Source organism: Solea senegalensis, linkage group LG1 (assembly GCF_019176455.1).
Source record: "Solea senegalensis isolate Sse05_10M linkage group LG1, IFAPA_SoseM_1, whole genome shotgun sequence".
Taxonomy (NCBI): Eukaryota; Metazoa; Chordata; class Actinopteri; order Pleuronectiformes; family Soleidae; genus Solea; species Solea senegalensis.
Genome location: NC_058021.1, coordinates 26,788,628 through 26,815,915, shown reverse-complemented (window position 1 = coordinate 26,815,915; position 27,288 = coordinate 26,788,628). Strand labels below are relative to the sequence as shown.

Genomic DNA, 27,288 nt, shown 5'->3' with positions numbered 1-27,288 from the left:
TTTCACTCCCGGCTACGACACCATGATTAAGCAAGACAAGGCCTTCTACCCACCTCCAGCATCATTGGTCCCAAGGCATCTTTGTCAATCACACTTTGGCCTGTTGATGAAACATCAGCCTTCTGTACCTCCTCCTCATTTGCTGCTGCAGCTTTTTCTGTTCAAGGAAAAACCAGAGAACAAAGTTAAAGAAAAAAAAAAGTGTAGATAATTTTAAGTATTCTGTAAGTATTTTTTAAGTATTCTATGACATGACACCAAAACAGGAAGGTCAAAAGAGAAAAAAATCAGCTTAAAACATGTAACAGAGCCAAAGACTTAAAAAGAGTAAAAAACAAAAACAATTTGAGGCTTAAAAAACACAGCTGTGGCTCAGACCCAAGAACAGAGCAACAAGCTGAGTGAAAGGTTATTGTAAATGCGTGTGTGAGGGCATGCAGCTGCTACGCTGGTGGCAGCCACTGGATGGATTGCATTGTCATGTACAAAAAAGGCTATTATGAAAACACAGTGACAGTGTGTAAACAACCTTTGTTCCAAATAGAGTAGCAAGTAGTGGTCAAGCTGCAAGGGCAAGCCTTAAATCTCCATTTAAATAAAAAACAACCATAAACCTCTGTCACATTCATGAATACAAGTCAAGTGAATTTAAAAAGGGGCCTAAATATTCAGTTGTTCCTACTGTCTAGCCTGGCGTTCTCACAGGACAAGCCTATCTCAAATATGTGTATGTATAAATAAGTATGGATACAGCAGAAGTGACTTGTTGCAGCAGTACCTTTGGGTCTATGGCCTTATTAACTGCCGCAGATCGTTAAATGTAAAGGTTATGTGACTGGGTTAATTGGTTTTAGTTGTGAGTCTGCATGCTGTAAGTGCCTGTACCTGCACTATGGTGCCATGCATTTGTCCATGTGAGTGATTGGGTTAATAATCATGCAGAGAAGCCTTATGTTCAGAGTGTAGGCTGCCCTACTTTTAGAGATGATGTTGAGAGGCAATGTAAGTGGGCTGCTGGGGGGCACATTTAATTGTTACACCATGCCAAGAAATGGGCTGGTCATATGGTGAGAAACATTGTGGGTAAAATCAAACAAAAATCACATCCTTCCTCTTTTTTTTCCCCCACTCAGAGTAGACGTGTGAAAGCCGACACAAATGCAGGTTTGGACCTTGGCTCGTGCAATGGCACCGAGACCCACATTCATCTCTTTCAGCATTAATGATGTGTGCATCAGCAGGGCCTCTCCAGGCCCAGCGGGGCCCAGTATACCAGCACAGCTGCCCTGGGTACAGACCATCACTCAGTGTCAGTGCTTCCTTCACAGACTCTCTGTCTGTCTGCAGAACTGAGCCACAGACAGAGGAAGAAACTGGTCACAGGATTTGTAACTGGCAATAAATGCATTCATAATCTGTACAAAGATATTTATTCAAATGTCTTACATTTAAGAGCATTTTAGCAATTTAAACATATTGTATGTATAATTAATTAAAATATAATACAGAACAACGTGCTGGCTGCTGCTCAGCAGCTATTGTGTATGTAATTGCCTCCAGCCAATGAGAGCTGAGATTTTACTGTGTTGGCACAAGTAAGAACAGGAGTGTAAAGGAAGCTATAAAACACTTGGGCATGCCATAATTTTATAGCCTCAGTAAAGAGATTATTACTCAACAAATTTTCTGTTATCACGTAACAAAATGTTAACACAAGAAAAAGGGTATGCTCACTAATCCACAAAAACACAAGTAAAAAAAAACAAATGTATGTCTGCAAAAGGAGAGGAACAAACAAGGATGAATTAACAGCTTTTGATAGAAGGGCACTTTCACAGAGGCCATCAAAGCTATATTGCACTTCTCTGCGGGGCTGTGACACCAATCAGTGAGAGTTATTGAGTCACATTAGTGTAATTTAATATATTCAATAGAGTCACCATAAACTGAGAATATCTTTTACACAGTAATGATGCCGTCAGGGGAAAGTAATCCAAGGCCTAGAGAAGACGAGATACAAACTATCCTATACAACCCTGCAACATAACACTAAACGGGTGACAGATGAGGTGCAATGACAAGAACAAATGGGGGTAGTAAAATGACATAACATCTACTCGGAGCATGAAAACTAAATGAGCTTTCAGAGCATCAGTGGTTCAACAAGATGTACAACGACAAAAAAAGAGAATGGCAGCTGAAACTGCTGTCCTGAACACAGACAAGGTGCAGAAGCTTTTTATGTTCAGGATAAAAATGCATCTCCATTTGGCCGTCGAGGTGTAAAGAAAATAGCAGAATGGAAAAGACTGTTCGGCTCTTCCCTCTTTAGTAGCTGCACAAGCACAATCAAAGCTTCAGAAGCAGGGAGGGGGATGTCATTCTTGTCAGGTGTACTAACAAAACTGGAAATGAGAAGAGGAAGGGTTGGAGGGAGGGACAGGATTATGGAATAAGACAGCAGAGTGGGGGAGGGAGGGACAGACGCTAGCCAGCGTTTGTTTGTGATATTTGCATCACATTGCTCATCATTACATAATGTGTGAGTCACAAAATGACATGACGACATTATCAGCTTGTCGGATTAATGTAAAGAGTGGGCCACTCTTTGTCTACCAGTGACACAGTGGCTTTTTCTGCATGCATGGGCAACGTATAATCATAATTTAAGTATTTGCCTGGTTGCTTAGCTTTAAGCTACATTTACACTTGTGTGGAAACTCATGTCAAACAGGAAAATAGTAAAAAAGAGAAAGAAAAAGAAGAAGAAAAAGGCAGATGCCATGTAATTGCTTTAAGGCTACAAGAAAAGAAAAAGCTGGCAAGTGCAACCAAGCACACTGATCCATTTGCCTGATGTTCTGGCTCAGAATTAAAGTGGGAAAGACCAGCAGTCAACATTAAACTACTCTGGTTCATGCAAATTATATGATGAAGTGGTGGAGGGAACATTAAATCAATTGTGCTGCTCTTTAATAACAACATCAATTACGGTGTATGGAGCAGATCCCAAACCATAATATTTATACTGTACCATCAAATCTGAGCTTTCTGCCAACACAATGCCACCTGTGGCTCCTGTGGTTGTATCAGGGCCTTGTAATCCTAAGCATATTCATGACAGTGTAGCACCTTATTCATTGTACAAACATCTACAAATCAAACCACTGGTAAACCCAACTGAAGGTACTCAACTTAAATTAATATGTATCTAGGTTGCATGTCATAAAACTGAAGAGACAGCCTGTGGATGAACAGATCATTTAAATTAAGTTTTTTTTAGTTTTTTTTTTAGAAAAAGCCAGTTGAAAGGAAGCTGTGTTTTTCCACTGTTGTACTTTGGGACCCATTGCCTTTACTGCTTCAACATAAGTAGACAAAGTGTTATAAACTTAAAGGTGTGCCACTCGTACCTTGTTCCTTTATTTGTCTGATTTGTTTCACAGTTTCCTTCAGGATTGCACATTTATCAGGCTTGACATTGAAGTTGTCGATGTCATTGAAGTTGGCAAAGATCAGCTCGGCGAGCTCTTCGATGTATTTGTTCTCATGCTCGCGGTTGCGCTTCTCGTTGCTCCGCTTGGGACTGTAGCGACAAAGAGAACAGCAGGGTGAGAAAAAGCAGAGGTAAAGGCATAAAAGAGAAAGACGTATGGCAAAAACAAGGTTATGTGATGTGCAAATGAACGTGCACTAATTGCCAATTCTACTGTAATAACAAACTGAATAGGCAGTCAGAAAGCACCCAGAGTAAGGAAGGAAAATAAATCCATGAGAGGTGAGTGTTCACAAATATATTGCATGATGAATAAAAAAAAAATCACTTTCATTTTCACAGCTGTTAAATGACAGTTCACAACATCCACTGTAAACCTTGGCATAGACGAATAAAACTGGGGTCAATTATGCTCCATACGACTCGAAATATACCTCTGAAGCTCAACATTATTAAAGAAAAACACTGTGCAACAGTCTTAGGGCACCATGAGATCTTTGTGGTTTTGGCAGTGCTACAACGACCATACAGTATAATCTCTCAATCACTTTATCGGAACATACATACAGAGAATGCGGAAACATGTATGAAGTTATATATTCTTCTAACAGTTAAAGTGTCAACTGTCTAGTGTGACCTACCCTTTAACTTAAACAGCACGGCCCTGGCTCACTTAAACCTGAAGTGAAACCCTAATTAATGTGATTGGTATAATATATGTTTGTCCTACTATTTAATGTCAACAAATATCTGCAGTGAAAAAGATCTATTATATACTATATAAGACCAACTTTCAGTCAAATCATTCCAATACAAATGACAATGACAGAATATGACGACATAAAAACAACAAAGCTGGTGGTGCCCTAAGACTTTTGCATAGTACTGTACTATGCAAACAGAATTCCACAGTACAACAGGTTTATAGCAACCATCACAGTTTATATAAGGGTTGAAAACTAATATGATGCTGTTGCGCATAATATGATAGTAAGAAATATATTTCACAATCTTGCAGTTAGTAGAGGAGAAACCTTTTTTTTAGCAATAGCAGACACTGGGCAGTGGTTAGCGCTGTCAGCTCACAGTAAGAAAGTTCTGGACTAGAACTTTTTGGCCAACCAGGGCATTTTTGTGTCGAGTTTGCATTTTCTCGCTGAGCCTGTGTGGATTTTCCTGCAACAGGTTTGCTCCAACAGACCAAAGTCAACCTCAAGTTTTGTTTCAGGGAGATCTGTCTTGTTGACATGGACAGGTTTAACAATTTTTTTTACCTGGGTCCTAGAAGTTCAGCGGGACATTCTTTGCGTTTTCTTGACTCTGCCCTGGCAGGGTCAGATGAGTTTTCACCAACTCCACTCATCATCAATGCATATCAGCACCTGGAAAAAAAACCCACAAAACACAGAGTTTTACATATGCAACATCTGATAGACCAACTTAAAAACAACAAAAGAGGATGTGTGAGCATGCCGACATGAATTCACTCATATAACACACCCACAGACACACACACACACGCCTGCACCAAGGGTATAGGTTGATTCATTCAACTTGTAGAAGTGAGTGAAAATAGAGCAGAGAAACAGATTCAATCATTTCTCTCTGATGGTGAACCTCTCCCAGGAGAGAGTGAAATGAGAGCACTGTACTTTGCCCACAGCACCAGACTGAACGCTCAGCCATGTACCAAGAAAAACCCATCAGTTACACAAAACCAGGCAAAGCCAGATCACAGCTCGAGTTAACAGTGGCTTTACGATCATAACATATGTCTCTGTTTTGCCTGCATCTGTCTGTAAAATGCAGTTAAAAATTAAATGCAAGACCGAGATCTCTAAGTGGGAATTCGTGTTGTGCATGTTGGAGTGAGGTTTCTGTTACTCAACCCCCACAAATCTAACGGGGCTTCGCTGCAATACAAGTTGAAAGCCTCTGACAAGTATATGTGGAAAGATCGACCCTCTACAGATGATGTTGAGATTCGTCCACCCCATCATATCATTTATTGTGCTCCTCCTTTTACCAGACAAGGCAGCACGGGCTGAACTTCATGCTACAGGATGAGAGAAGATCAATTATTGATCAGAGTAATGTCTTATTAATTACCACATATGCACCAAATATGGATGATCGGTAATGGCCTGGATTTCAGGAGGATCTCTGCTGAGAACACTTGTCGTCTTCCCAAACAAGTGGTGCCATTTAAAAAATATTAATGCATAACAATATTTATTGTCTGATGCAAAACCCTTTGCCCAGTGCATAAGGTTGGGGGCATGCTGTGTTGTGATACACTCATAGCCACTCTTACCATGGAAACGGCTATGACACACACTGCTCACTGCTCAGCCATTACATAAGGCAGAACAGAGAACAGCAGAGTACAGCACAGAGCAGAGTGCAAGAGCATAGCTTAGCAGAAGCAGGCTACCCTGAAAAGGGAGCTAGTGACCATGCAAACTTGAGTCGGGCTCCCTCCTGGCCCAGAGTGACCTACTTTAAGCTAATGGTAGTGTCTGGGCTTAACGGTGGAGGTACAAGCAGTCGTGACTGGCCAGAAAGATAGAGGAGACTGTGAAGGGTAAATGACATTTTTGTTGTTTTAACGAAAAGCAACTTGAGTAATATCGAAGGCCTGGACGCTCTATGGACAGATAATGATGGAAAAATGCCATCAGGTATGTCTGTTCATGTGTGCATTACAGTAGCAGCACAGGAGTTATGTGCTTTTTATTAATGACAACAGAAACAGGCCATTAAACTTCCACAGCCAAATGGCACTCTCTGTTCCTATTGGTTGTGCCTCTGTGTTTCAGTAGAAGTTACCATGGGGATTCAGGGCCCGATTGGTTGTGCCTGTCCTGTTAGGCAAGATATGATTGGATGCCTACATCTCCTTGACATGGCAGTAATGATGGGTCATTGTACAATGAGACAAATAAGAGACACTGGAAGTACCAGGCACGTTTCAATGACACCAACACAGACAGCCAGACACCGTGGCTACCAGGCCATTTTTGTTGCTGGGGGGATTGATCTTGACATGAGCAGTAGCTATGGATTTCTAATCCTACAGGTTTCTCTAAATCCCCAGTCAGCTGTTTGCACTCCCTGTACTAAGCTGTGTCACTCAGATAATTATCCCTGTCGGTCACTGAAGGAGGGTTTCTTGTTGAACAAACAGTAAAAAAAAAGAAAATTACAGAGACGCATGAGCCAAATTAAATCTAGACCCAGAGTTAATTTAACACGTCAGAAATTCAGACATTCATCTCCATTGAAATCTGTGTATTAAACATTTTTTTCACATTTTTTTATCCTTCAACAAAATAACATTACATTACATAACATAACTTTTGTGGTTGTAATTGTGATATAAAGTCATTGCTGCTGTGAAAGTGCAATTGGGACCTGACAAAACACTTAATGTTTTGTTCACAAGGAAATTACCTGTACTGCACATTATGTAATACACATTTAAATAAAAAAACAACAACTGAGGAAAACAGACTCACAGTGACATTTCACAGTTATTAAAATGTATGTGCGAGAGAGAGAGAGAGAGAATCTTGTAACCGCTCTGAATGCATCGGTTCACGTATAAATTATTCCCCTTACCTTCACTCACCAAATCAAGAAAGAATACAACTTGGACAACATCTTCAAAAGCATGTCAACAACAGTAGCAAATTGCCATATCCTAATACAAGTAGCAAGATGTTAAGAAAACAGTACAGCAGAATTATTACTAAAAATCTGGGTGATTCTCAACTCATTTTGTTTTATGTTATTATGACCAAATGGCGATCCATGAGAAACATCATACACTAGTACACCTGTACTGTGTGCAAATACTGTATGATTTACTCAGAGTTAGCGCAGGTGGAGTGACTAACCTTGTTTGGCACAAGACTGAGTGGCTGACATATTCTGGAAGGCATCTAACAGATTTACAGTTCATCAAGCTGTCAGTGCTTATACTTCATCGGTATTGTATGTTGAGGCTGGCCCGTTGTTAGTCATGCTACCTTCTGATAAAAGTTCTCTTTGTGTTTCTTTTGGATTATCTGCTGTATATTTTGGTAGGGGTGGGTGACGGGTGGGGAGCTTTGTGTTTAAACGTTGAAGCACTTCGAGTTGCATTATTTTGTATGAAAGGTGCTATATACATAAAGTCCGATTGATAGGTTTAATAGTCTGTTGTTGGCAAAGAACTGCAATATTGACAGTCAAGGAAAGTAGGCTACACACTCAGGATGTGACTGGAAAGGGGCTGTCCTCTGTGCACTTGTTTTGCAACTGTGAAACTGTGATGAACTCGGGTTACTTCCATAATGTAAGAGTAGTAAACACCTAAGTAGACCCTGCCCTCTTCCCGTCCCTCCCACACACTGTATATGCACACTTAATTGTATATTTGTGTGCCGACAGCTCAGCTGTACCAGTGTGAATCCAACACGTCTCACTTCATTACAGGTTTTCATCTTCATCATCTGTGGGTCTGACTCATGGGGCTAAATGAAAGGTTGGGCTACTAAACCACAGCAGCAGCCACAACACTGCCTCAGCAGCAAAAAGCTGATGATTCTCCAATATCCAAACCTGTTTACAAATACGACTTAAATATTGGGACTTCATGGAATGATGACGGGTGTTAAATACCATTTACTTCCAACTGTAACCCAACAACAAATCGCTATGCAGAGATAAACACATAAGCAAAAGTTTTACAAATCGCTTGACTTTGAAAGCACTGGTTGCACTTGAGGGAGACGATCACAGGTGTGTGTCATTGCTTATATCTAAGGTGTCACAGGAGTAGGCTTTCCAGGACTGAGTTGGAGCCAAAGAGTCTGGCCAGGGCGGACTACAGAGACAACACAGGGCTGCTGCAGCTCCTGCCCAGACTGCTGAAATTTCCACATAGTACAATACAACCTGTACATGACTTGATGTGTCACAATTAACACCCCAAAAAATACGATCAACTTTAACACTTTTACTGCACTTACGGCAGGATTCACCCAACAGTAGAAACAATGCCTGGCAAATGGTGAAATAGTTATGCTACACAGATCAGACTTGATATTGCATTGAAGACTATATGAGATCTCAAACCCAATCAGTATGAGTGTTTGTTGCCGTCATCCAAATATCACGTTTATTATGTTAAATATTGGTATTCCTTTTGTGTTGCAAAGTGTGCAGATGTAAAAGAAGTAAAGATCTGGGGAGTGGAACCTTCGAAAATCACTGAATCATCCATTCCAGTCATCGCATATTGGAGAGGGGAAAAAATAGATGCAGTAAAAAAAAAAGTCTCTGATTGCCAGGGGGAGAGGGCATTTGCCAGTGTGCCGTTCCTGTAATCATGTAGGTTCACAGGGGTTTGATTTAAGAGACACACCCAGTGCTTCTGGAGCTCAGAAGAGAGCTGGGCATGACTGTGCATTAAACTGCATCAAAAGCCATTGGAGAAGTATTTGAAGTCTCCTGCACTGTAATAATGAGGGCACTTCTGGAAAGTGCAAAACCACTGAGGGGCACTGAACAATGTCTCACTGGTGTGTAATCTGTCCTCACATGACTTCTTGGCACAACAGACCCCAAGAGAGAAACGGAGAACAAGAGCACACCAATAAAGACTGCTTCTGGAGGGCTGCAACACGGGCCATTTATTTCCCCACTAACTGAAGAGAAAATTGTGATAGAGGAGGGGCCCCAAGGACGTGTGTTTTCTCATTTCACATCCCAATATTTGGGTGAGAAAAAGAGCTGAGAGAGCCAAAACACACAGGACACGTGTTGGAACCATGTCAGATGTATTAAAGACCAACATGTATTTAAAAACGATATTGATTTCAACAGAGCGCAACTTGGGCGGGGGTCTGCGGTGAACTTTCGCCCTGCTGACAGCTGCTGTTGCCTTGAACCAGATGTTGTGATATTAGGTTTGGGTCAAGGGAGAGACAGGGGGAGGTGGATGGAGAGAAGTGATGATGGACTGACAGAGATTAAGAGAAGTTAAAACCTTGGATCTTGGATGAATTTAACAAGACTTGAGTGATGTGCATTTTCACTCTGACCATGGAGGAATCAGATCAACAAAGAGAGGGAATTAGGCCTTATCCACGTGGAATCAGGACTTCCCCTTTTTTGTTCTTAAAAGGTTTTCTGTAAACACAGCATCGCATTGGGAAATGTCTTCATTCACAGGAAATCACGTAGTACGAAATCACTACACGTAGCTTTATTATTAATTATTAATATGTATACATTACAATGTATACAATCGCAGTAACCGATGAAGAAAAAAAGACCAAACAAGAGGAAGACGACGATGGTAGATAGAAGAGAAGATAGCAACAGTGAATGCAAGAGCAAGGGAGAGGTGGGGCTTTAACATCATGGCTTTCCCAAAGTAGCGTATTAGTTGTACACATGAAAACGCAAGGGTGGCGTATTGAGATTTTCCCCGCACTGGGACCCGCTTTCCAAAAATAGTCTTTCATTGCTCCCAGAACGCCCGTTCCGTGTGGTTACAAAGCCCGTACGAACTGCAAAAATTCTCCCGGACTTATTTTCCCTTAAAAATTAAGTCAGAAGAGTAGACGCAGAGATGAAAAGAGGTCATGATCCTTCTTCACTGAAAAGGTTTACTCAGCGTATGATGTGTTCAATAGATCCTGGGTGTAAATGTTGAGAGACTAATTTCTTCACAGCCCCATATAATAACATTTATGTGCATTAAGGTAAGTCTCAGTTCTCTCCTCAAGCTCTCCATCCCTCGCCCACTTGTGTGTACTAGCCAGAGTATCTAATCTATATTAACCCCCCTGCCCCTCCCCCAAGTTATCTCAGCAATTTACTGGCATATCTTTAATTAAAAAACAAAAAACCGATGTGTCCACAAAAACTGACACAAACACACAAACAGGCTGTTGCCATTTAGCACACAGAGAGGCATGCACCTTGCACGCTACCAAGTCCCACTCAAGTGCTTGTCCACTTGTGAATCACTGCAAGTTAATGGCTCTAAAGTGCCGGAGAGCAACCAAGAGCCAGGCCCCCCATTTACTGAAAGCTGATCATGCTCATGAATCTTTAACACAGGCCGTCACTTCAGAATGTCACAGGATGGGAAGAGGGGGGCCTTTTGCAGAACAGGAACAGGACTGGGATGTGCAAACTGGTCATTTGGTAAACATACACCTGAAAGGCTTGTTGTAGAACCACCCTGTTACCCACAATTACCCGACACGACACATGCGCTCACTTTAAAACTCGTCAGGATTGTATCTAATAGACACAAAAGCTGGGCTGAGGTTATCCAGCTGGTGTGTACACTTCAGATGTGTGATGAGTGGAAAGTCACTTTTGTTGCTCATGTTATGCAAAATGACACAATGATAACCACATATCCCAAGTTTAAATCAGTCAGCTGTTTTCTTACTACTGTAATAAAGGAGCAACTGAGAAACTGTATTCACGGAATTTTTTTTATTTTTAAATGAGCATTGTGTTTAATGAAGCTTGATTAAATTGCATTTATTAGAGTGTTCTGGCACCCATTTTAGCTTATTTTTAAGCACACTTTTAACTGTTGATTAATGTTATTATATTTTATTTTCATGAGACATCATTTTTGTGGATTACTGGTGCAGGACTCTGGCACAGTATGTTGGGCTCTGGCTGTCAAAAGGAAACGCTGAGAGGAGAAGAGACTAAGACTCAAAACGATGGCAAAATTGATTAACTGGTAAATAGGCTCCTCTCCACAACAATCTAGTCAACAGTTCAACTGTGGCCGAGAGCATTGCCAGAAGGGAGACTCAGATGTCGCTACGGAAATCAGATTATTACATAAGGTGAAATGTGAGAACATCCTGAGCTAATCGCTCAGGGTTATTCGCTTTAATTGATCAGGACCTTTAAATCTATCTGTGATTCTTTTTTATTGTAACCAATTGTGCAAACAGATGGCTGCATTTTAAGCACTGGAGGTTATTCCTAATTCACTGTGCCAGTGTCAAGCAGCGCAACAACAAGCTTACAACAGAGGATATGGAAAGCATAAGAACATGGCTGCTTTAAGCAAATAAATGCTTCTGTTATAAAATGCATTCAAACACTCAAGCACAGCAGCTTACTGGAAACACAAGGCCACATTAAGTTCAATCTTCTTGTGCACTGCCTCACAAATATTACATAGGAAATGTAAACTCTGGATTTAGACCATAAACACATACTAATGGATGACTAATACAGAAGGTGGGGAGAAAGTAGGGCATGTTCTGATTCAACGCCAACTGACTGACTGCAACGAAACTCATGTCAGCCAATGGAAACCATTATTTTGATGATAGATGTTCCAAAAATGATTTTGTAAGAACTGCTGGCAATACAGTAATCCTAAAAGACACATTCTAGCACCAACTGAACTGTAACCTGAAAAGTAACAACCTTGCAGGAGGAATAATGGTTTGAGTGGAGCTTTTTTTCCACACAAAATATATGAATACTGCAGACCAAAGGGAATATTGGATGCAACAAGCACTTTTACAAAATCGGCTGGATCAGAACACCACCAAACACAAAAAAGTGGAACTGTGTAGAAATGGATGAAGAGAAAAGGTATGGTTCCTCTGATGTCAATGGAAAAAAATCTTCGTATCAAAACCACTATTAATGGTCTTTCCTTATAACTAGTGAAATCATCCAAGAATCAGCTTAGCATACAAAGTTAAGTTGTGGGAGCACTTATCCAATTAAGTAACATAGATGGGACACAAGCCAACAAAACAAATGTTGCAGGAGACACTTGAGCTTGTTTTCTCTGACTCTCATGTGGCCAAGTACAATACTAATACAAATATATTTCTATTTAATAGTAGATGTTTGCTTCATCCGAGCATTTTGTGTTTGGATGGGAGAAACTAAACAGCAGGGTGAAAAAAAGACAGTTGGCACTGGTCATGCTTTTTACCTTGGTTTCAGTCCAGAGAGTCCCTCAGGCCATTGCTGCAAGATGGTAATGCTGGGAAACCTTTAAGCATGATCCACTTCTCCCTGCTGAAAGAAACAACAACAAACATTAAACGTAAAGTACATGGTGTGAATCAGCACAAAGGTAGAACGGAGTATAGTGGAAAAAAGATTATAGCACCAATTTAGTGTGCTATTTTTGTGCTACTAGTGCCACGACAAGGAGAGAAAATGTGATATTATATTCAGGGCTGCAACTCACAAGTTTATTGTTGATGAATCTATGGATTATTAATCTTTATTGACCTTTCAATTGATACACTTGGACTCGAGATTTTTCAATAATTGTTGTGAAAAATTCGATTTACAAGATTTATCAGTTATTAAAATAGAGGATTGGTATAGTTACATATCTATATAATGACAGTTAATATGCTTTTTTGTATAGGTTTGTTATTGCTCAACAGTGCTTTAAAGTGTCTATATTTTGACACCACACAGAGATAGGTCTCCTCATACTTCACCAGCTCAGAAGTAAAAAAAAAACAAGGAGAAAGAAAATCTTGAATGAGCCATGTTAGGGAGTCCTAGCTGTGAAAAATGTTGTGTTTTCTCAAATATTTAGAAAGTTGTCATCACATATATATACACACACACACACACACACACACACACACACACACACACACACACACACACCATATTACAAATTACACTCGGGCTCCTGGAGCCAAACCACGCCGAGTGCTGCAGGTTACATCCACACAAGAATGTTTTTCTTTGGAAACACATCACATTTGGCAGGTTTATGCCTGCTGTACGAGTTCTTGAGAGTATTTGAGAATAGCTGCTAGATCAATTTTATAACTCTGCCTTCTGTTTGCACTTGCACACACAGAGAGAGTATGTGAATGGCCATATGCACTCTGTTTTCAGGTGTGATGGTACGGAATGGTTGCAGGTTACTTTTGAAATGAAGCTGCTTTAATGTTCGTTTGGACAGGGATGTTTGTTCTATGACTGATTGCGTAAGAAGTCAACAAAATGCACGGCCAAAGTACACACACTGACAGGACAACCCCATCCCGTACAAGCTAACTTAAGTCACTTAATGCAGTTAGAATTTAGTAGTACAATTCACAACATGTTAATTCATCTTAAGTGCTTGCACTAAGTTAACATGAAGCTACAAGTCAAGTGACTACAGAGTATATTCATCTCCTTGGGGACATTAATGCCCATTACGTTGCGTACCTTTTTAATTGTGGCACACAATTAATTAGACAAACGTTTCAGTTTTACACCACATTCCCATTGGATAATTAGAAAATGCAGTTTTGAATAAAAGGGAGGATTGTGATTGATTATTTAGAAAAAAAACAAAGCTATAAATGAAATGTTTATGTGGAAGAGCTTGTCTTGTAAAACACGTAGCCTGTTTCAGAAAAGGAGCCAGCCAGCCACTCTTGGCCTGGGTGATTTCTCCCAAATACGTGCCAAGTGAGCCAGCTGAGGAATGTACTCACGTGATGTCATGTGCTGACATAACAGAGTAAACCGATTCCCCTTTTGAACCCTGCACAAACCCATAGCTGGAAGTCGTGCAGAAAGGTGATATTCAGTATCCTGTACTGCTGCACATGCAATCAGCAAAAATCTGTGATGAGTTATCACTTTGAACAGAAGGCAACAACGTGTACAGTTTACACACAAAAGCTGCTGCCCTGTATTCAAACTAAATATTAAATGTAGCCATTATTCACCACATTCTTAAAAGCTACAGGCAATCTGATTTTTATAATGTAATTTTCTTAACTGTATTTATGAACTCCACCTTCCTCTTTTCCTTTTCCCTTTCCTGCATGGCTCTTAGTTCTCATACTCTGGAGGAATTTCCTAAGGGCTTTAATGCTGTCACATGCTCAGTCTCAGTCCAGCCCTTGATCCGTGGACTGAGTGACAGAATAAGGCAGTGTGTATGTGATAGGAATAATTTTTAATAATGGCCAAACTAGATAAATTAAAGTGATTTGTGAGTTAAGTCTATTCTTTGTTTAGAAATTTTAACAAATTGTTCAGAAGATCCACTTAAAAATGATTTCCTCTCCGAAAAATCAATCGGCAACTAAAATAGGAGGAAATAAATCATAGAGAGGGAAACAAAAAATAGTGTCTTACAAGCAATACTGAAGGGAACACGCGTACATACAGTTACATTACTGTATCAAACTCCTGACATCCCAGGCCTCTAATGTGGTAGCATGTGCCAACACTTGTATAGTTTTACATGCGAGTTTAATGCCCCAAGTGAGCCAATATGAGTAATATTCACCATGTAACACTGTGCCAAACAAGTGTTAGGCACATATAAGACCAGCTGAGCCGAGCCAATGCTTCCTGTGATATTAGGGGTGGAGACCTGCCGGTGATCCAAGACTAGTGCCAAGTATGCATGTAAAACGCCTGCCGATAGGGATCTTGTAAGGAAGAGACTATGCTCCTTGGGCAGCCCTACTCTTGAAGAGCTATTGGCACAATTTTGTTGAGTGACACATGGTGTAACCTAAATAAAAACAAACCACTCTGCCAAGTCTACCACTGCATTTTAGCAGCTTTATTAACTGCGTCTCTTCCTACCCTTGAAAACTTGCATCACACAATTAGATAAGTAAGAATTGGGCCGCATTTAAAAAAAAAAAAAAAATTTACAATAAAAACATTATTTACAAATAACAAAAATCAGAAAGATAGAGACATTGGCATATTACATGCCTGGATCATAGGAGTCACTATTTGGCTAGTACACCCTGAGTCCAACCATCTGTTGGTATTTAAAGGGAGGTTAAAGATCATCAGGTTAAAAGTTCAAGCTCCTATTAAACCAGAGGTGGGGGGATGTCCGGCCTCTGGGGTGTATACGACTCACGAAAATGCATGATCCACCACACAAGGCAATTCTTAAATACATAAATAAATATGGAGAGCAATTGCCTTATTACTGCTGAAAAAAAGCTTCTTAAAAAAAAAAGTAGATCAACGTGTACTTAAGAGTACGCCTGCCTGGGTCACGGTTAGGGTGAACACAGCGCAAAGGTGGTCCCTGGTCCCTGGTCATTGTCGGCATAAACCGCAATCACTGTCAAGAAAATTAGATTCAAATTGTCACACATACATTATGGAAAATTGGTGTTTTGTTTTAAGTAAAACACAAACCGCTGTGCCTGGTGTGCGGGGGATGTTTATACAGTGATGGAAAAGGTCAGTTGTAGGTATCATTACAGCTGAAAACATGCTAAACTGGAAGAGTTGCATGAGGACAACAGTAGTTGGATGTAATTAACTCTCTAGGGTTTCTGAGCCCAAAGAAGATGGTATTTTGACAGAGATAATGGCTTTTTACACCTGCCGTTTTCTGTGATCGGATTGCAATCGGATAGCGCCTGACCACCTGTATGCACAGGTGTAAATACACACACACGGGATGCATCCTGCAGTCTGCTGTTGGAAGCCTTTGCAGAAGAAGAGGGGGAGGTTACATACGGGGGAATGGCTGCGATAGGGTGGCAATCGGATCCTGATGTGGACACAGGAGACGCTTGTTAAGACCAGGTGTAAATACATTTGGTAAAGTACTATCCGATCACAGAAAATGCATTCTAGTGTCAGGTGTAAAGGGGGGCAATGTTTAATGCAAGGAGGTGTTAAATTAACTAGAAGTTGAAAAGTTAAAACCTGACAGATTGTATTGAAGAACTGTCACAGAGTGTATTATTGATATAGCACATTTTTGGGGAAAGAAAACTGAGCACTGCAAATACAATTCCAGCGATTACTATACTGTTTTGTAGACGGCAATGCATGCTTTATGCAACTGAAACGGGATAACTTTTTTTTACTCTGCAGTCTGTGAGAACAAATACCTCCTAAGAATATGCAGGTGAGTTGGCAAAAACCCTTCAGGCATTTGAAGAGGGGCTACAGGAAATGAAAAGCAAACAAAAAGGACCTGGACATATTTGCTATGATGTTTAATGTAGAACCAGCTGAGGTGTGTGCATGTCTTCAACACAAAGACGAGCTCAGAACAACAACATCTCTATGGCGATGTTCTGAGATAGTGTGTGTATGCACTGAAGATTGTCCAAGACCTGGAGAACCACCCTCAAATGTCATCACCACTGAAGAGAAGAACAGTTCTAGCCATTGCCTCATCAACATGATAAATGTTCAATAATGTAGCATCAAAGAATATGACTGATGGGGAAAGGATTTTGCACCCATGTCAAAAACAAAATGCAGCCACTGAAATTATGATAGATTTTACACCCATACACAACCTTTATGCTCACTTCAACACATCTCCACATTTGTGACAGGACCAGTTTGAACATAAATGTTGCATAAAGCCAAATCTTGGGAATAGATTCTCTTTTACTCAAAGTTGGCAGGTGGCTGCCACTGGGTAAAGGCCTTGTCAGCCATGGTGGGCCAATAATGCAAATGAGCCATCTAATCAGGTTCAGAGAGGACAACGGGTAAATATGCTGGAAATCGACCAAAGTGGTCGGGTCACAGAGGAGCTAAACACCAATGGAGCTGGGTGCCTCTTAAACTGCCCACTGATGACCTTTAATTCAATAAGAATCAAAGCTAATGTCGACCCTAATGAAAACACCTGGCCCTAAAGCTCTTGTCACACTGTGGTCTGGTCAAGACGGCTTTTCTAACCAAAAATCAATACTCTTTGGTAGGGACTGGCGTTTGGGTGAAGCATGGTAAAGATTTCAGGTAAAACATTCCGTACAATCTGAAATGCGGTGACAGAACATGCATTTCACAATTAAGTTTGTGACAGCTAAAAGGTTAAGAACTGTTCATTTTAAAGCACAAGGTTTAAATCCATGAACCAGGCATCAGTCACCATAAGACCCCTGTCATCTGTGGAAATGTTAAAATGTGCAAAATATCTACAGAACCACGGTCAGGAAAACACTATTAGATAGACAGATCTACTGCTATTACTTTATCCACTTTCAAACCATGCCAACAGATTTCAATGGGTTTCTCTGATGCAGATGCAACACTGTGCCAGGTGCCCTTACATCTGTTGCTCCAATAGCAACAGCTAACTCCTTCAGCTGTGACCTCAGGGACAGTAAACACAAATGTGTCAGAACCATAATGAGACTGATAAGACTTAGCACTGTAAAATGTGAGTCACTGAAGCAGCCATGTAAATGCAGTGTGTGAGTGTGTGGGCAGAAAGAACAATTTGTATGCACAGCTGATTGTATCGTGGTTTTGAGACAATCTGGAGCTCATCTTGTGACTTGTCGGCGTGACAACTGCATATCTACTGTGTCGCTGTGTGTGTGCATGTATGTCCACCATCTTTCATTGCCCGTCACAGTTTGTAAGGCTTTCGTTCCTGTGGAGGCCCGAGGCTATACAGTGGAAGCAGAGTACGGATAAGGAGGTGCCATGTTAACAAGGAGGGGAGGGGAAGAGATCAGCTGACAACCATGTCACTTTATCAGCCAAAGACTAAAACAATGTGACAGGCCAATGCTCAGCCCGACAGGGAATTCACACACCGAGGTCTGACAAATCCGATACTACTAAACAAAAACAGCTCAATTAAGATTTAAATGAGGTAAATGAAAGAATGCCCTTAGTTTTTCTGCTCCGGTGAACCAAAGTGTCACCAAGGTAATGATAATCGGTGAAGCACATATAGAAGGATGACTTTAAACCCCAGCATTACCTGATTAAAAGCATTGCTGACAGTGGAACATGTAATTGGAGCTGACAGAGCAAACAGCCTTCTCTCTCTCCCTCTGTGTTTGACTGTCCATACAAAAAACAAGCCTCGATGAACCAACTAAAGTTTTTTTTATTATTAATAATATTATTATTATTATCATCATCATCATCATCATATCAGCATTTTGATTTGGGAGCCCCAAAAGGCAATTTTTTAAAAACAGTTCCCAGAGTGGGAAAATCTCAAAACGCCACCCTTGTGTTTTTATATAAAGAACCAATACACTACTTGAAAAACAATGACATCATAATCCTACCAGTCTCTTGCACTGGCATTCACTGTCGCAATTTCCATCATCATTATCATCCTCCTCCTCTTGTGTTGGAGATGGTTTGGTCCATTTGCTTTGCGTTAACTTTCATTTCCTTGTTTAGTCTCTCTGGCTTGTTTCACTCTGACGTATGCGCATGCTCAACATCTTCTCCAACAACACAATGGACAACAATGGAGGGCTTCAATCAGCTGACTGTACCGTACCGTTTTTTTACTCCCGGAGGGAAGGGTGCCAAAGAATGGAACGGATGAACCATTGCCACTGACTACTAGTGAAACCTTTTTTACATGTAATGTAAAAAAACCCTGTCCGGTCAAATAAGACTCATTTATACAAACGTTCATACAAATGTGAAATTGTTGGCAATTATCTTTTATTTCAGGACTCAACAAGTACATATCTATTCATCAAAATCTTTTAGAATTGAGCCAACTCAAGTAGTTTATGTGAGTCATTGCTGGGTTAACCAGCCGAAAGGTGTTTCGTTAATCTATCTTAACCTGCAGAAGTTTCTAAAGGCTGCAGTAACATGCTGCCACATATAAACAAGCTCTTATCATGATCTGACACATGTACAGCAGAAATGACATAAGACACTCAAATGGCCATAACTTATGATTTATAAATGCTGAGTTTGAAAAGACGTATATATTTTCAAGAATGCAGACTTTTAGAGAAAATAATTATACAGGAGGGGTGCGAGGGAGAGAGGAATCGACTGGCTGCACTATCTTATAACTTAGAAGGTTAAATTAGTGGCCACAGGCAAAATGAGCTGTGCACAGACATCCAGCATCTAACTGTTTTCAAGTCCCTCCACTGCAAATCTCATTTCACTAAGCTTATTCTTCATGACACCTGGTGCATAAAAGCTTTCACTTCAAATGAAGCACAACATCCTGCACATTGTACACAAACCATAACTGCACTATTTTGACAATAAGATGAATAATAGCATGACATATTGCTATATTTTCTTAATCTCCCAATAGAAATGTTTATATACTGAGAAATTGTCAGTGAGCACAACATTATGACTTGCCTGTCTTTCATGCAATTCTCCGTCCAATGAGTGCCTTTGTTTTGCACTCTTTTGCCAGATGAGATGGGAAGCGGTTTGTTTTGACGGCCCACATCTTCAGGTGCCAAAACCACAAATCTCTGGAGTAAAGGCTTGAATACAAGCCCTTGTAACATGCAAACAAACACATGCACACTTTCACGCAGTCCACGAGGCATTTATCAGAAATGTAGCGAGTATCAGAAAGAAAAGTGGTTTCTCTGCATTCTGTAGACATTGAACTAATTCCAAATATTTTTGAGATACAACATGATAAACTAATGGATTATACTCATATGACCTTGCACGGCTCCTTGAGGTCTTGAGCCAAACGTTTAAATTAAAGTTTATCACATGACCAAGACTCAAACTTGGCTTCTCAGTAGCCATGAGAAGTGCAAGTTTCATTTACATAATCTGGTTTGTGAATACATGACTTATATTTGTTGATATTATCACAACTTAGATTGGGCCCACTTGTCTCACTTGTTTCCTCATGCTTACTAATGGGATGAAGCTTGTAATTAGAGAAACAGCATTTTGATCCCTTAAAACAACAACAACAACTGTCACCCTAGCCCTAATACATGTATCCAGTTATGGTCGATAAATTCCATGAACTAAAACAAAACAAAAAAACACTATGAAAGTTCTGAAATGATGCACTGAAGAAACTACAGTATCCTCCTACACAAAACAACATCAAAGATGCACTCATTTTCATTAGATTACAAACCACCTTAATTTCTATATTAGGCGAGTGTCTTAAAGGCGACATAGAATGCTTGTATCACACATATGTTAGTTATGGAGGTCTACTTACATATATTAACTTGTTTTCATGATTAAAAACCTCCTAATCACTGCAAACGAGCCGATCAAAATATCTCCTCACTGATGCTCTCGTCAGCCGTGCTGTTTCAGACCAAAACCACACCCCCAGAACGTGGACTGTGTTGTGATTGTTAATAAATAATCATTAGTTGCAGCTCTAATTGGCAATGTTTTCTGTCATCACCACGATTGTGGCTGACCATCACCAAACAATCACTATTTTTTCTTTCTTTTTAATTGTTATTTATTAATAAAATAAATAGATAATTTACCATTTTATCTTCTTAAATTACAGAAATGAATGGGTACATCCTGTACTTTGATAAGTGTACCAATCATCAAGCAAAGGAAGTTTATGGCAAAATGACAAACAGTTATTATACTACAGTATATGGACTAGATTAGTTCATTAAAAATAATCAGCTGGATATCACCGCATGTTCATCAGGTAACTTAACAAAGAGCTTATCCACATTTAAACTTAATGGTTATGATTTGTTCATTGTAGGAGTTAACATGGCATGATACGAGGCACATGGACCTGTGCCATATTTAATGATCTATGTGATTAATAAAAGCATAACAAGTACTGTTGTCAATTAGTTTGTGCATAATTTTGCCATAATATCAGCCCCATGTATATCCCGCTGTAACAGTATTGGAAAGTAAACTCAGGTGCATTCAGGAGATTCCCCCTACTTCACTGAAGGCTGTATAAGGAAAAGCAAGCAAAAACACATTATAGGTCACAGTAGGAACACTGTTGAGTCAGCAGGGAGTGAGAGATAAAGAGGGGTGGAGAGGGATCACGGTCCTCAGAATTTGACCCTCACGATGTGTTAAGAAATTAAAAGCCTGAAACAGAATCCCCACATTCCTCTGGCTTTATGACATGCGAGTGAGAAATGCTACTGCTGGGCATGTCATTCCATACTACCATAGTCCAGCCTGAGCTGATGGTGACCAAATGTCGCTTACCTGCACTCCACCATATGTCTACCATGTATACTACATTTTCTCAGGACTGAATCACACACTGCATATTTTTGGACCACCCAGCCGACTCCAGCAGGCAGTTTGCTCAATCCAAGTTCCCTCTCCCTCCCTCACTGCCAAGGATTCCACCCTGGGCAGTGGGAAAGGTGCCAACCACATGCTAGCACCCTCACTAAAGCACCCGCTGCCACTAACACACTGTGGCAGAGGGAAAGGCAATTCACCCACTCTCACAAATTAAGACGCACTTCCTAACCTTTAACTACGACTGCATCCTATTGTGCATTAATTTAGACAACACCATCTCATATCTTTAAGACCCTTTCACCTTTGATGACTGTGAAAAGAGCAACATAAGCCCAGTCCCTTTAAATAATAAGATATTTCTTACATGTCAAAAAAATATATTAACAGATAGTCCATGCACCATATTGTACTGATAAGCAACACCAGCCTAACACATGAGGAAAAACAGCTGCAGAAGCATTGTCACACAATCATGCGACCTCTGTTGTCTCCTCTGTTCAAGCCAAACAGTCTAAGGGCACCTTCTTGGCACTGAGCAGTAGACACCACAATATCATTTAGCTTGGGAGATCAATATGCACTTTGCTGTGGCTGACCTACATAAGCAGAGGAGTGTGGACTGTCGAAATCATTGGATTGCCTGTGAGCCTCAAGATCCTTGGAGCCCTGGTGGACTCTCCACGGGAGTAGAGGATAGGGAAGCCTATGGTGTGATGTTACACGTCTCGGGTCTAAAATGCATTCGAATAACTTGCCATAACACTAAATGCCTTCCGTAAGAAATGACCCAGCTAGGAAAATGATCACAGAGAAGTCAAGGACACTTCGTCGGTGCATTTGTTTGCCAATATACAGTGGCTCTTAATATTCTTGTATATTACTTTTGAGAGGTGCACTCTACCGTGGCTATTTATTACATCATATTGATGGTCTAACACTGCAATCTTAAGGGTGAAGTAGTAGAGGCCTAATATTACTAATATTCTTATACAGCAAGACTAAAATCATAGGACTGTTGAACGAGCACCGTACATGGAACATGTCTGTATAACACACAGTCTCAAATCCAGCGCAAACTGCTGTTAACAAGACAGGATGTGCTCTCTGCACTGATAGATGGGACAGCTGATTTGAGGTCAGCTAAACAAGACAATGACAACATGCCTCGAAGCAAAGAGGGAGTAAATACTCCCTGCTCCTCCTCTTCCATGTCAAAGCCCTCTCAGCTTTCCATCAAACATCCCTGCCTTGCTTCAGTCTTCTGCCGTTTCCCTCCCTCCTTCTTCTCTCTCTGCTGTAAAAACCTAGCCATTACCCCACAGCTCATCCCTCACGCCTACCCGGGATCTGTCACATTGCTGTTTCCATGACAACAGAAAGCAGAAACAGCAGGGTAAGATGCCCAGTGAGACAAGCCAAACAGAGATCAGGGACAGGGGGGTGCATATACTCTGTGCTTTACACACCGTGTGACGGACAGTGTCACCCGATTACAACTACACTTGAGTGGACGCTACATGGTTCCTTCTGCATCAGTTTGACCCACAAATGTCTACTTTGTCATAGTTTCGTATCAATTACTAAATGTAATTCATTAAATTGAAATCTAAAGATCAACATAAACCAGCACATCTGGTTAGACTAGAGTACACTTCTTTAAAAGCAAAGAAACAACTCCCTGAATGGAAAAGAAAGATTTGAGAATAGGCAGTAATTCTTTGCAAAGTCTTCATGAAAGCCCAGATTCCTACCAGCCTCTCTGCACTGGATGTTGCCATTTGACACTGCATTTACAATGAAGCCCAGTAGTACATATTAAAGAGCCTGTGTGAGGCCGAGGGGTATGTAATGGTGGTATTCAGGAGGTGGTCATACAAAGGCAGTAAAGACAGAGATGTCCATTTTCCAGCCTGGTTCGAATGAGTCAACTTAATGTTGTTGGCAAAGCAAAGTGTGTGGAAACGAGAGGAGCAATGACGATAACTGGTAAAGTGGGACATGTTAAAGAAATGGATTTCTTTAACATTTGTTTGTTAAAGTAAACATTTGAGTTTAATATAAGTATTTTGCCACAAACCCAGACACGAGGCTAAAGCACAGAGGTGAGTGCAAATCTTTTTAAAGTGATTTTAACTTAATTTAACAGCAAACCAATAAAAGAAGAAAAAGGGGTTAAAATTAGATGCTAGTTCACAGTATAGTGAACACAGAGGACCTCTAAAATCATTCAACTGGGACAAATGTTGCTCTGTCCAACAAAAACTCAAAACCCCCAAAATATTCAGTTTACAATAATAGTAGGTTAATATAAACCAGCAAGTATTCACTTTGGAGAAGCTGAAACCAATATCTTCCCCTCAATATGCATGAACTGATTTGTAAAGATTTGTAGTGTACAAAGGCATAAAAGTCTTACATTTTGCAGTGTGGTTTGTTAAAGTAGAAAAGCCTCACTACCACCCTAGCTTATTTGTCCGACATTGACAGAAAACAACCAAAGCAGGAGCGGAACAAGGTTCAAATGATTACAGTATCACTCAGGTGATGCAACAACACAACCTATCACAGAGCAAAAGTCAGTGATTACAAGATAATAAGTTTGTCTCCAAATACACGGGAACATACAACTTTGTTTTAAAAGAATTGTGGACACATGCTTGATCTTAAGTATGCAATGACAAAAGGGGAAACTGAGAAAGACAAGACTGTGTGAAGACAAGACTGTGTGAAGACAAGACTGTGTGAAGACAACACTGAGATTGGGGGGGAGAGACGAGTAAAAAAAGAAAAAAGGTGTCTAGTTGGAATAAATAATTTCTCTCTGCCACATATTCGTTACTATAGATATAATTTACATTGTGTATGTAATATAGATTACGTGAACTGCAGCGAGCGAATGTGGGGAAAAAACATCCCGTCACTTATCATCTATAAAACTGCATACATGCTGGTATGAATTCCTGGATTGTCACGAGTCACAATCCTGACAGGCATTTATGTGTTGCTAATTTGAAATGACAAGAACAAAAGCCCAGCTATACAATTATCTAACAGTCTAGTACGATTCAACTTTGAAAACAAAACAACATGTAGGGGTAAACACTGCACCCCCTAAAGTATAAAAAGAGTGATTTACATACATAATATGTCTGCTTCATGTCCTTATCAAACACACACACACACACTTAAAATTAAAAACACAGCTAAGGAACAAATTGCACTAGTCCCATCTCCCAAGGCCAAACTGATGCAGAAAAACTTGTAGGTTTTGTTTCGTTTTACCGCACACTAATAAGTCAACAACTTCAGGCACTCTCCCCTTCAGATAACAGGCTTTCCAGGCTGTTAGGAGAGGTGTTGACAGTTGACAGAAGACATGGATGAATGCATGCATGAAATAATCACATCTTTGAGATCCTCGTTTTACATCATGTGTGGGGTTAATGGGAAACACGAGGCACGTAACAAAAAACGATTGTTTTACATTATGTTGATAGTTAGCTGTGCTCGCATACAGGTGTACATCTGACTGAAATCCACCACACTGCATGTGCAAAGAGGCGCAGAAGTCGCAGCCAGAGAAACACAGCCGAAAATGTTGCATCTCATGTCAATGATATGACACGAATGCCGTACACCATCAGGTGGGCAGGGTGACGCAACAGAAACTGTTCAACTGGTTTCACGGGGTGCGTTCCTCCAGCATTACTGAGAGCAGCGCTGACAATCGCTGAAATGGCGCAAGCTGTCTGCCTGTATAGTCCCAGATCAGTCAAGCAAGAGAGTTTCTATAGAAGCAGAGCAAAGCACTCTCGAGGCAGGCAGGCACAAAAACGCAACACACAAGTCAACCCCCCTCCTCTGCGCTGCATTCCTCCATACTGCATTAGTGCCTTGCAATTTACATAGAGCATCCCCTATATTCCATTAAACACCACGTCTCATTAATGGAGCGTGCGCGTACATCTAACAGCTAACAACACATTTAATTAACGTGTTATTTTTGTTGTGATTTTGCAGAGTAATGCCACAAGATGCAAGTACCACGCAGTCCTTCCCTCCTATCCTCCACTTAGAACTTTATGAACACTTTTTCCTTTACATTTCGAAAACGTTTAAAACGACTGCTTCGAGAGTCCAACGCCAGGAACACTGTGTTTTTGCTGCTAACAAGTCCACGATCAGACGAGCACCTCCACAATGCACAACAACGCCAACCAAACACAGGAAAAACATTAGTTCAGCAAAAACAAAGATGAGAGTGGTCGCTGTCTGTCGAGCAAAGGCAGGGTATTTCAACGGCTTACCCGTCCAAGCAAGTAGTAACGGGGACACGGTTAACACAACAACAACCCGCTCAAACACATGGTGTACAGAACTGTCCCGAGTCCTGACTCACTTTCTTTTTCTGTCATCGCGTTAGAACAGCAGCGCTAGCCTGCAGCTACACTGCTAGCATGCTAACTCAGCTGCTACACTGGCGAACTTCGCCCGGTGTTGAGTGCACAGTCACTCGCACACTCAGCACAAAAAAACAACATTGCCATATAAAAGTATTGTGCACGCTATACCTCACTTTGCGCTCAGCACATTCGCGGCCACACATGACAGCGAGTGAAAAGCGCGAATAAACACTGCAATAATTCCTGTAGCGAGCTCGCTGTCTGGTGAGTTTGCTGCAGAAAACACTATTGACACAAGCGGCGAGCTTAGCCAAGACGCTAGCGCCTGCTAATATGCTAGCGCCGAAGCGAGAGACCGTGCCAAACAGACACACAACCGAGATTGAACACCTCGCTCATGGGTTTCACAACCAAAACATTCCGACCGCCTCGAATGTGAGCACTAAAGTGTGTGTTTACTTACGTTTTAATACTTCCCGCTGTGTCCTCGCTGTTAAATCCCGTTTAAGAGAAGCAGCTCTGACCTTCGCGGCAGCGAAACAACATTTCTGCTGGCTAACTGTGCCGCCATGTTACTCCTGCTCTGCAAACCAATACTGAGTGTTTATCTGGCTGGTGCTATGCTATCCTCCCCCACACCAAACCACATCACGGGGCTGTAGCAGCTCTATCAGCTCACTTTACCGCCCGGGTTCGTGGCGTTTTTCCCCTTTTACCTGTTATAACATACTTACCCAGCAGTACACGCCAAAGTGACTCTGCGGCATCACTTTTTTGAACACTTAACGTGTCAGCCACTAACAGCTGTTTAACGAATGTCAGTTATGTTTAAACTTGTGGTCGTGGTTTTTTAAAAAACAATATGGTCAGACTGTGACCCACCCCCTCTATTTCCAGTTTTCTGATTACATATATAAAAAGCATTACAATTTTATTTTTTTTTGATAAAAGTCACACTTAATAATACACTTACTTCAGTGTAACTACTGCCCACTCAAAATTAGTGTGTATTTAAGGTAATAAAGATTTATGTCAGCCTATAAAAAACAAGGCTGCTTTAAGGGACATGCAGCAAATAAAAAAATGCTGGTAATGGTATCACTTAAAATCACGACACAATAGTACATGTTAGGGTAATACAGTGTTTATAACACTTGTAATCATTGGTAGCGACTATAGGTGAGAAGAAAAGTGCAATTATTGGTGTTTGAACAACGTTGGTTTGAAATTAGTGAGCGAAGATGCTTCAAAAACGTTACATGCTTTGGATACATTTGAATAAACTCTGCGTACTATTTTTATTCAGTTGGCTCCAGCGTCTGCTCAACAACTATCACTGTCAGTGACTCAAAGCAAAACAGCACGCAGGCGTTTTCTGCGGGTCAA

General features: G+C 40.7%; 1 protein-coding gene across 6 annotated transcripts in view; it reads right to left on the bottom strand.

Annotated features, from left to right (window-relative positions):
* ncoa2 (nuclear receptor coactivator 2) overlaps positions 1-26,725 on the bottom strand; it is a 49,847-nt gene extending 23,122 nt beyond the window's left edge. For 2 of the 6 annotated variants that reach the window (XM_044028011.1, XM_044028042.1), the window contains exons 1-6: positions 26,637-26,725; positions 26,366-26,485; positions 12,486-12,571; positions 4,771-4,878; positions 3,414-3,586; positions 54-157 (exon numbers count right to left, since the gene is read on the bottom strand). In XM_044028011.1, coding sequence (XP_043883946.1) covers positions 54-157; positions 3,414-3,586; positions 4,771-4,862 — 369 coding nt within the window. In that variant the 5' untranslated portion in view covers positions 4,863-4,878; positions 12,486-12,571; positions 26,366-26,485; positions 26,637-26,725. Of the gene's footprint in view, positions 1-53; positions 158-3,413; positions 3,587-4,770; positions 4,879-12,485; positions 12,572-25,806; positions 25,862-26,070; positions 26,090-26,365; positions 26,486-26,636 lie in introns of those variants that run through there. The other 4 variants (XM_044028050.1, XM_044028015.1, XM_044028032.1 and 1 more) reach the window with 4 other exon arrangements.
* Positions 26,726-27,288: the final 563 nt, after the last annotated feature.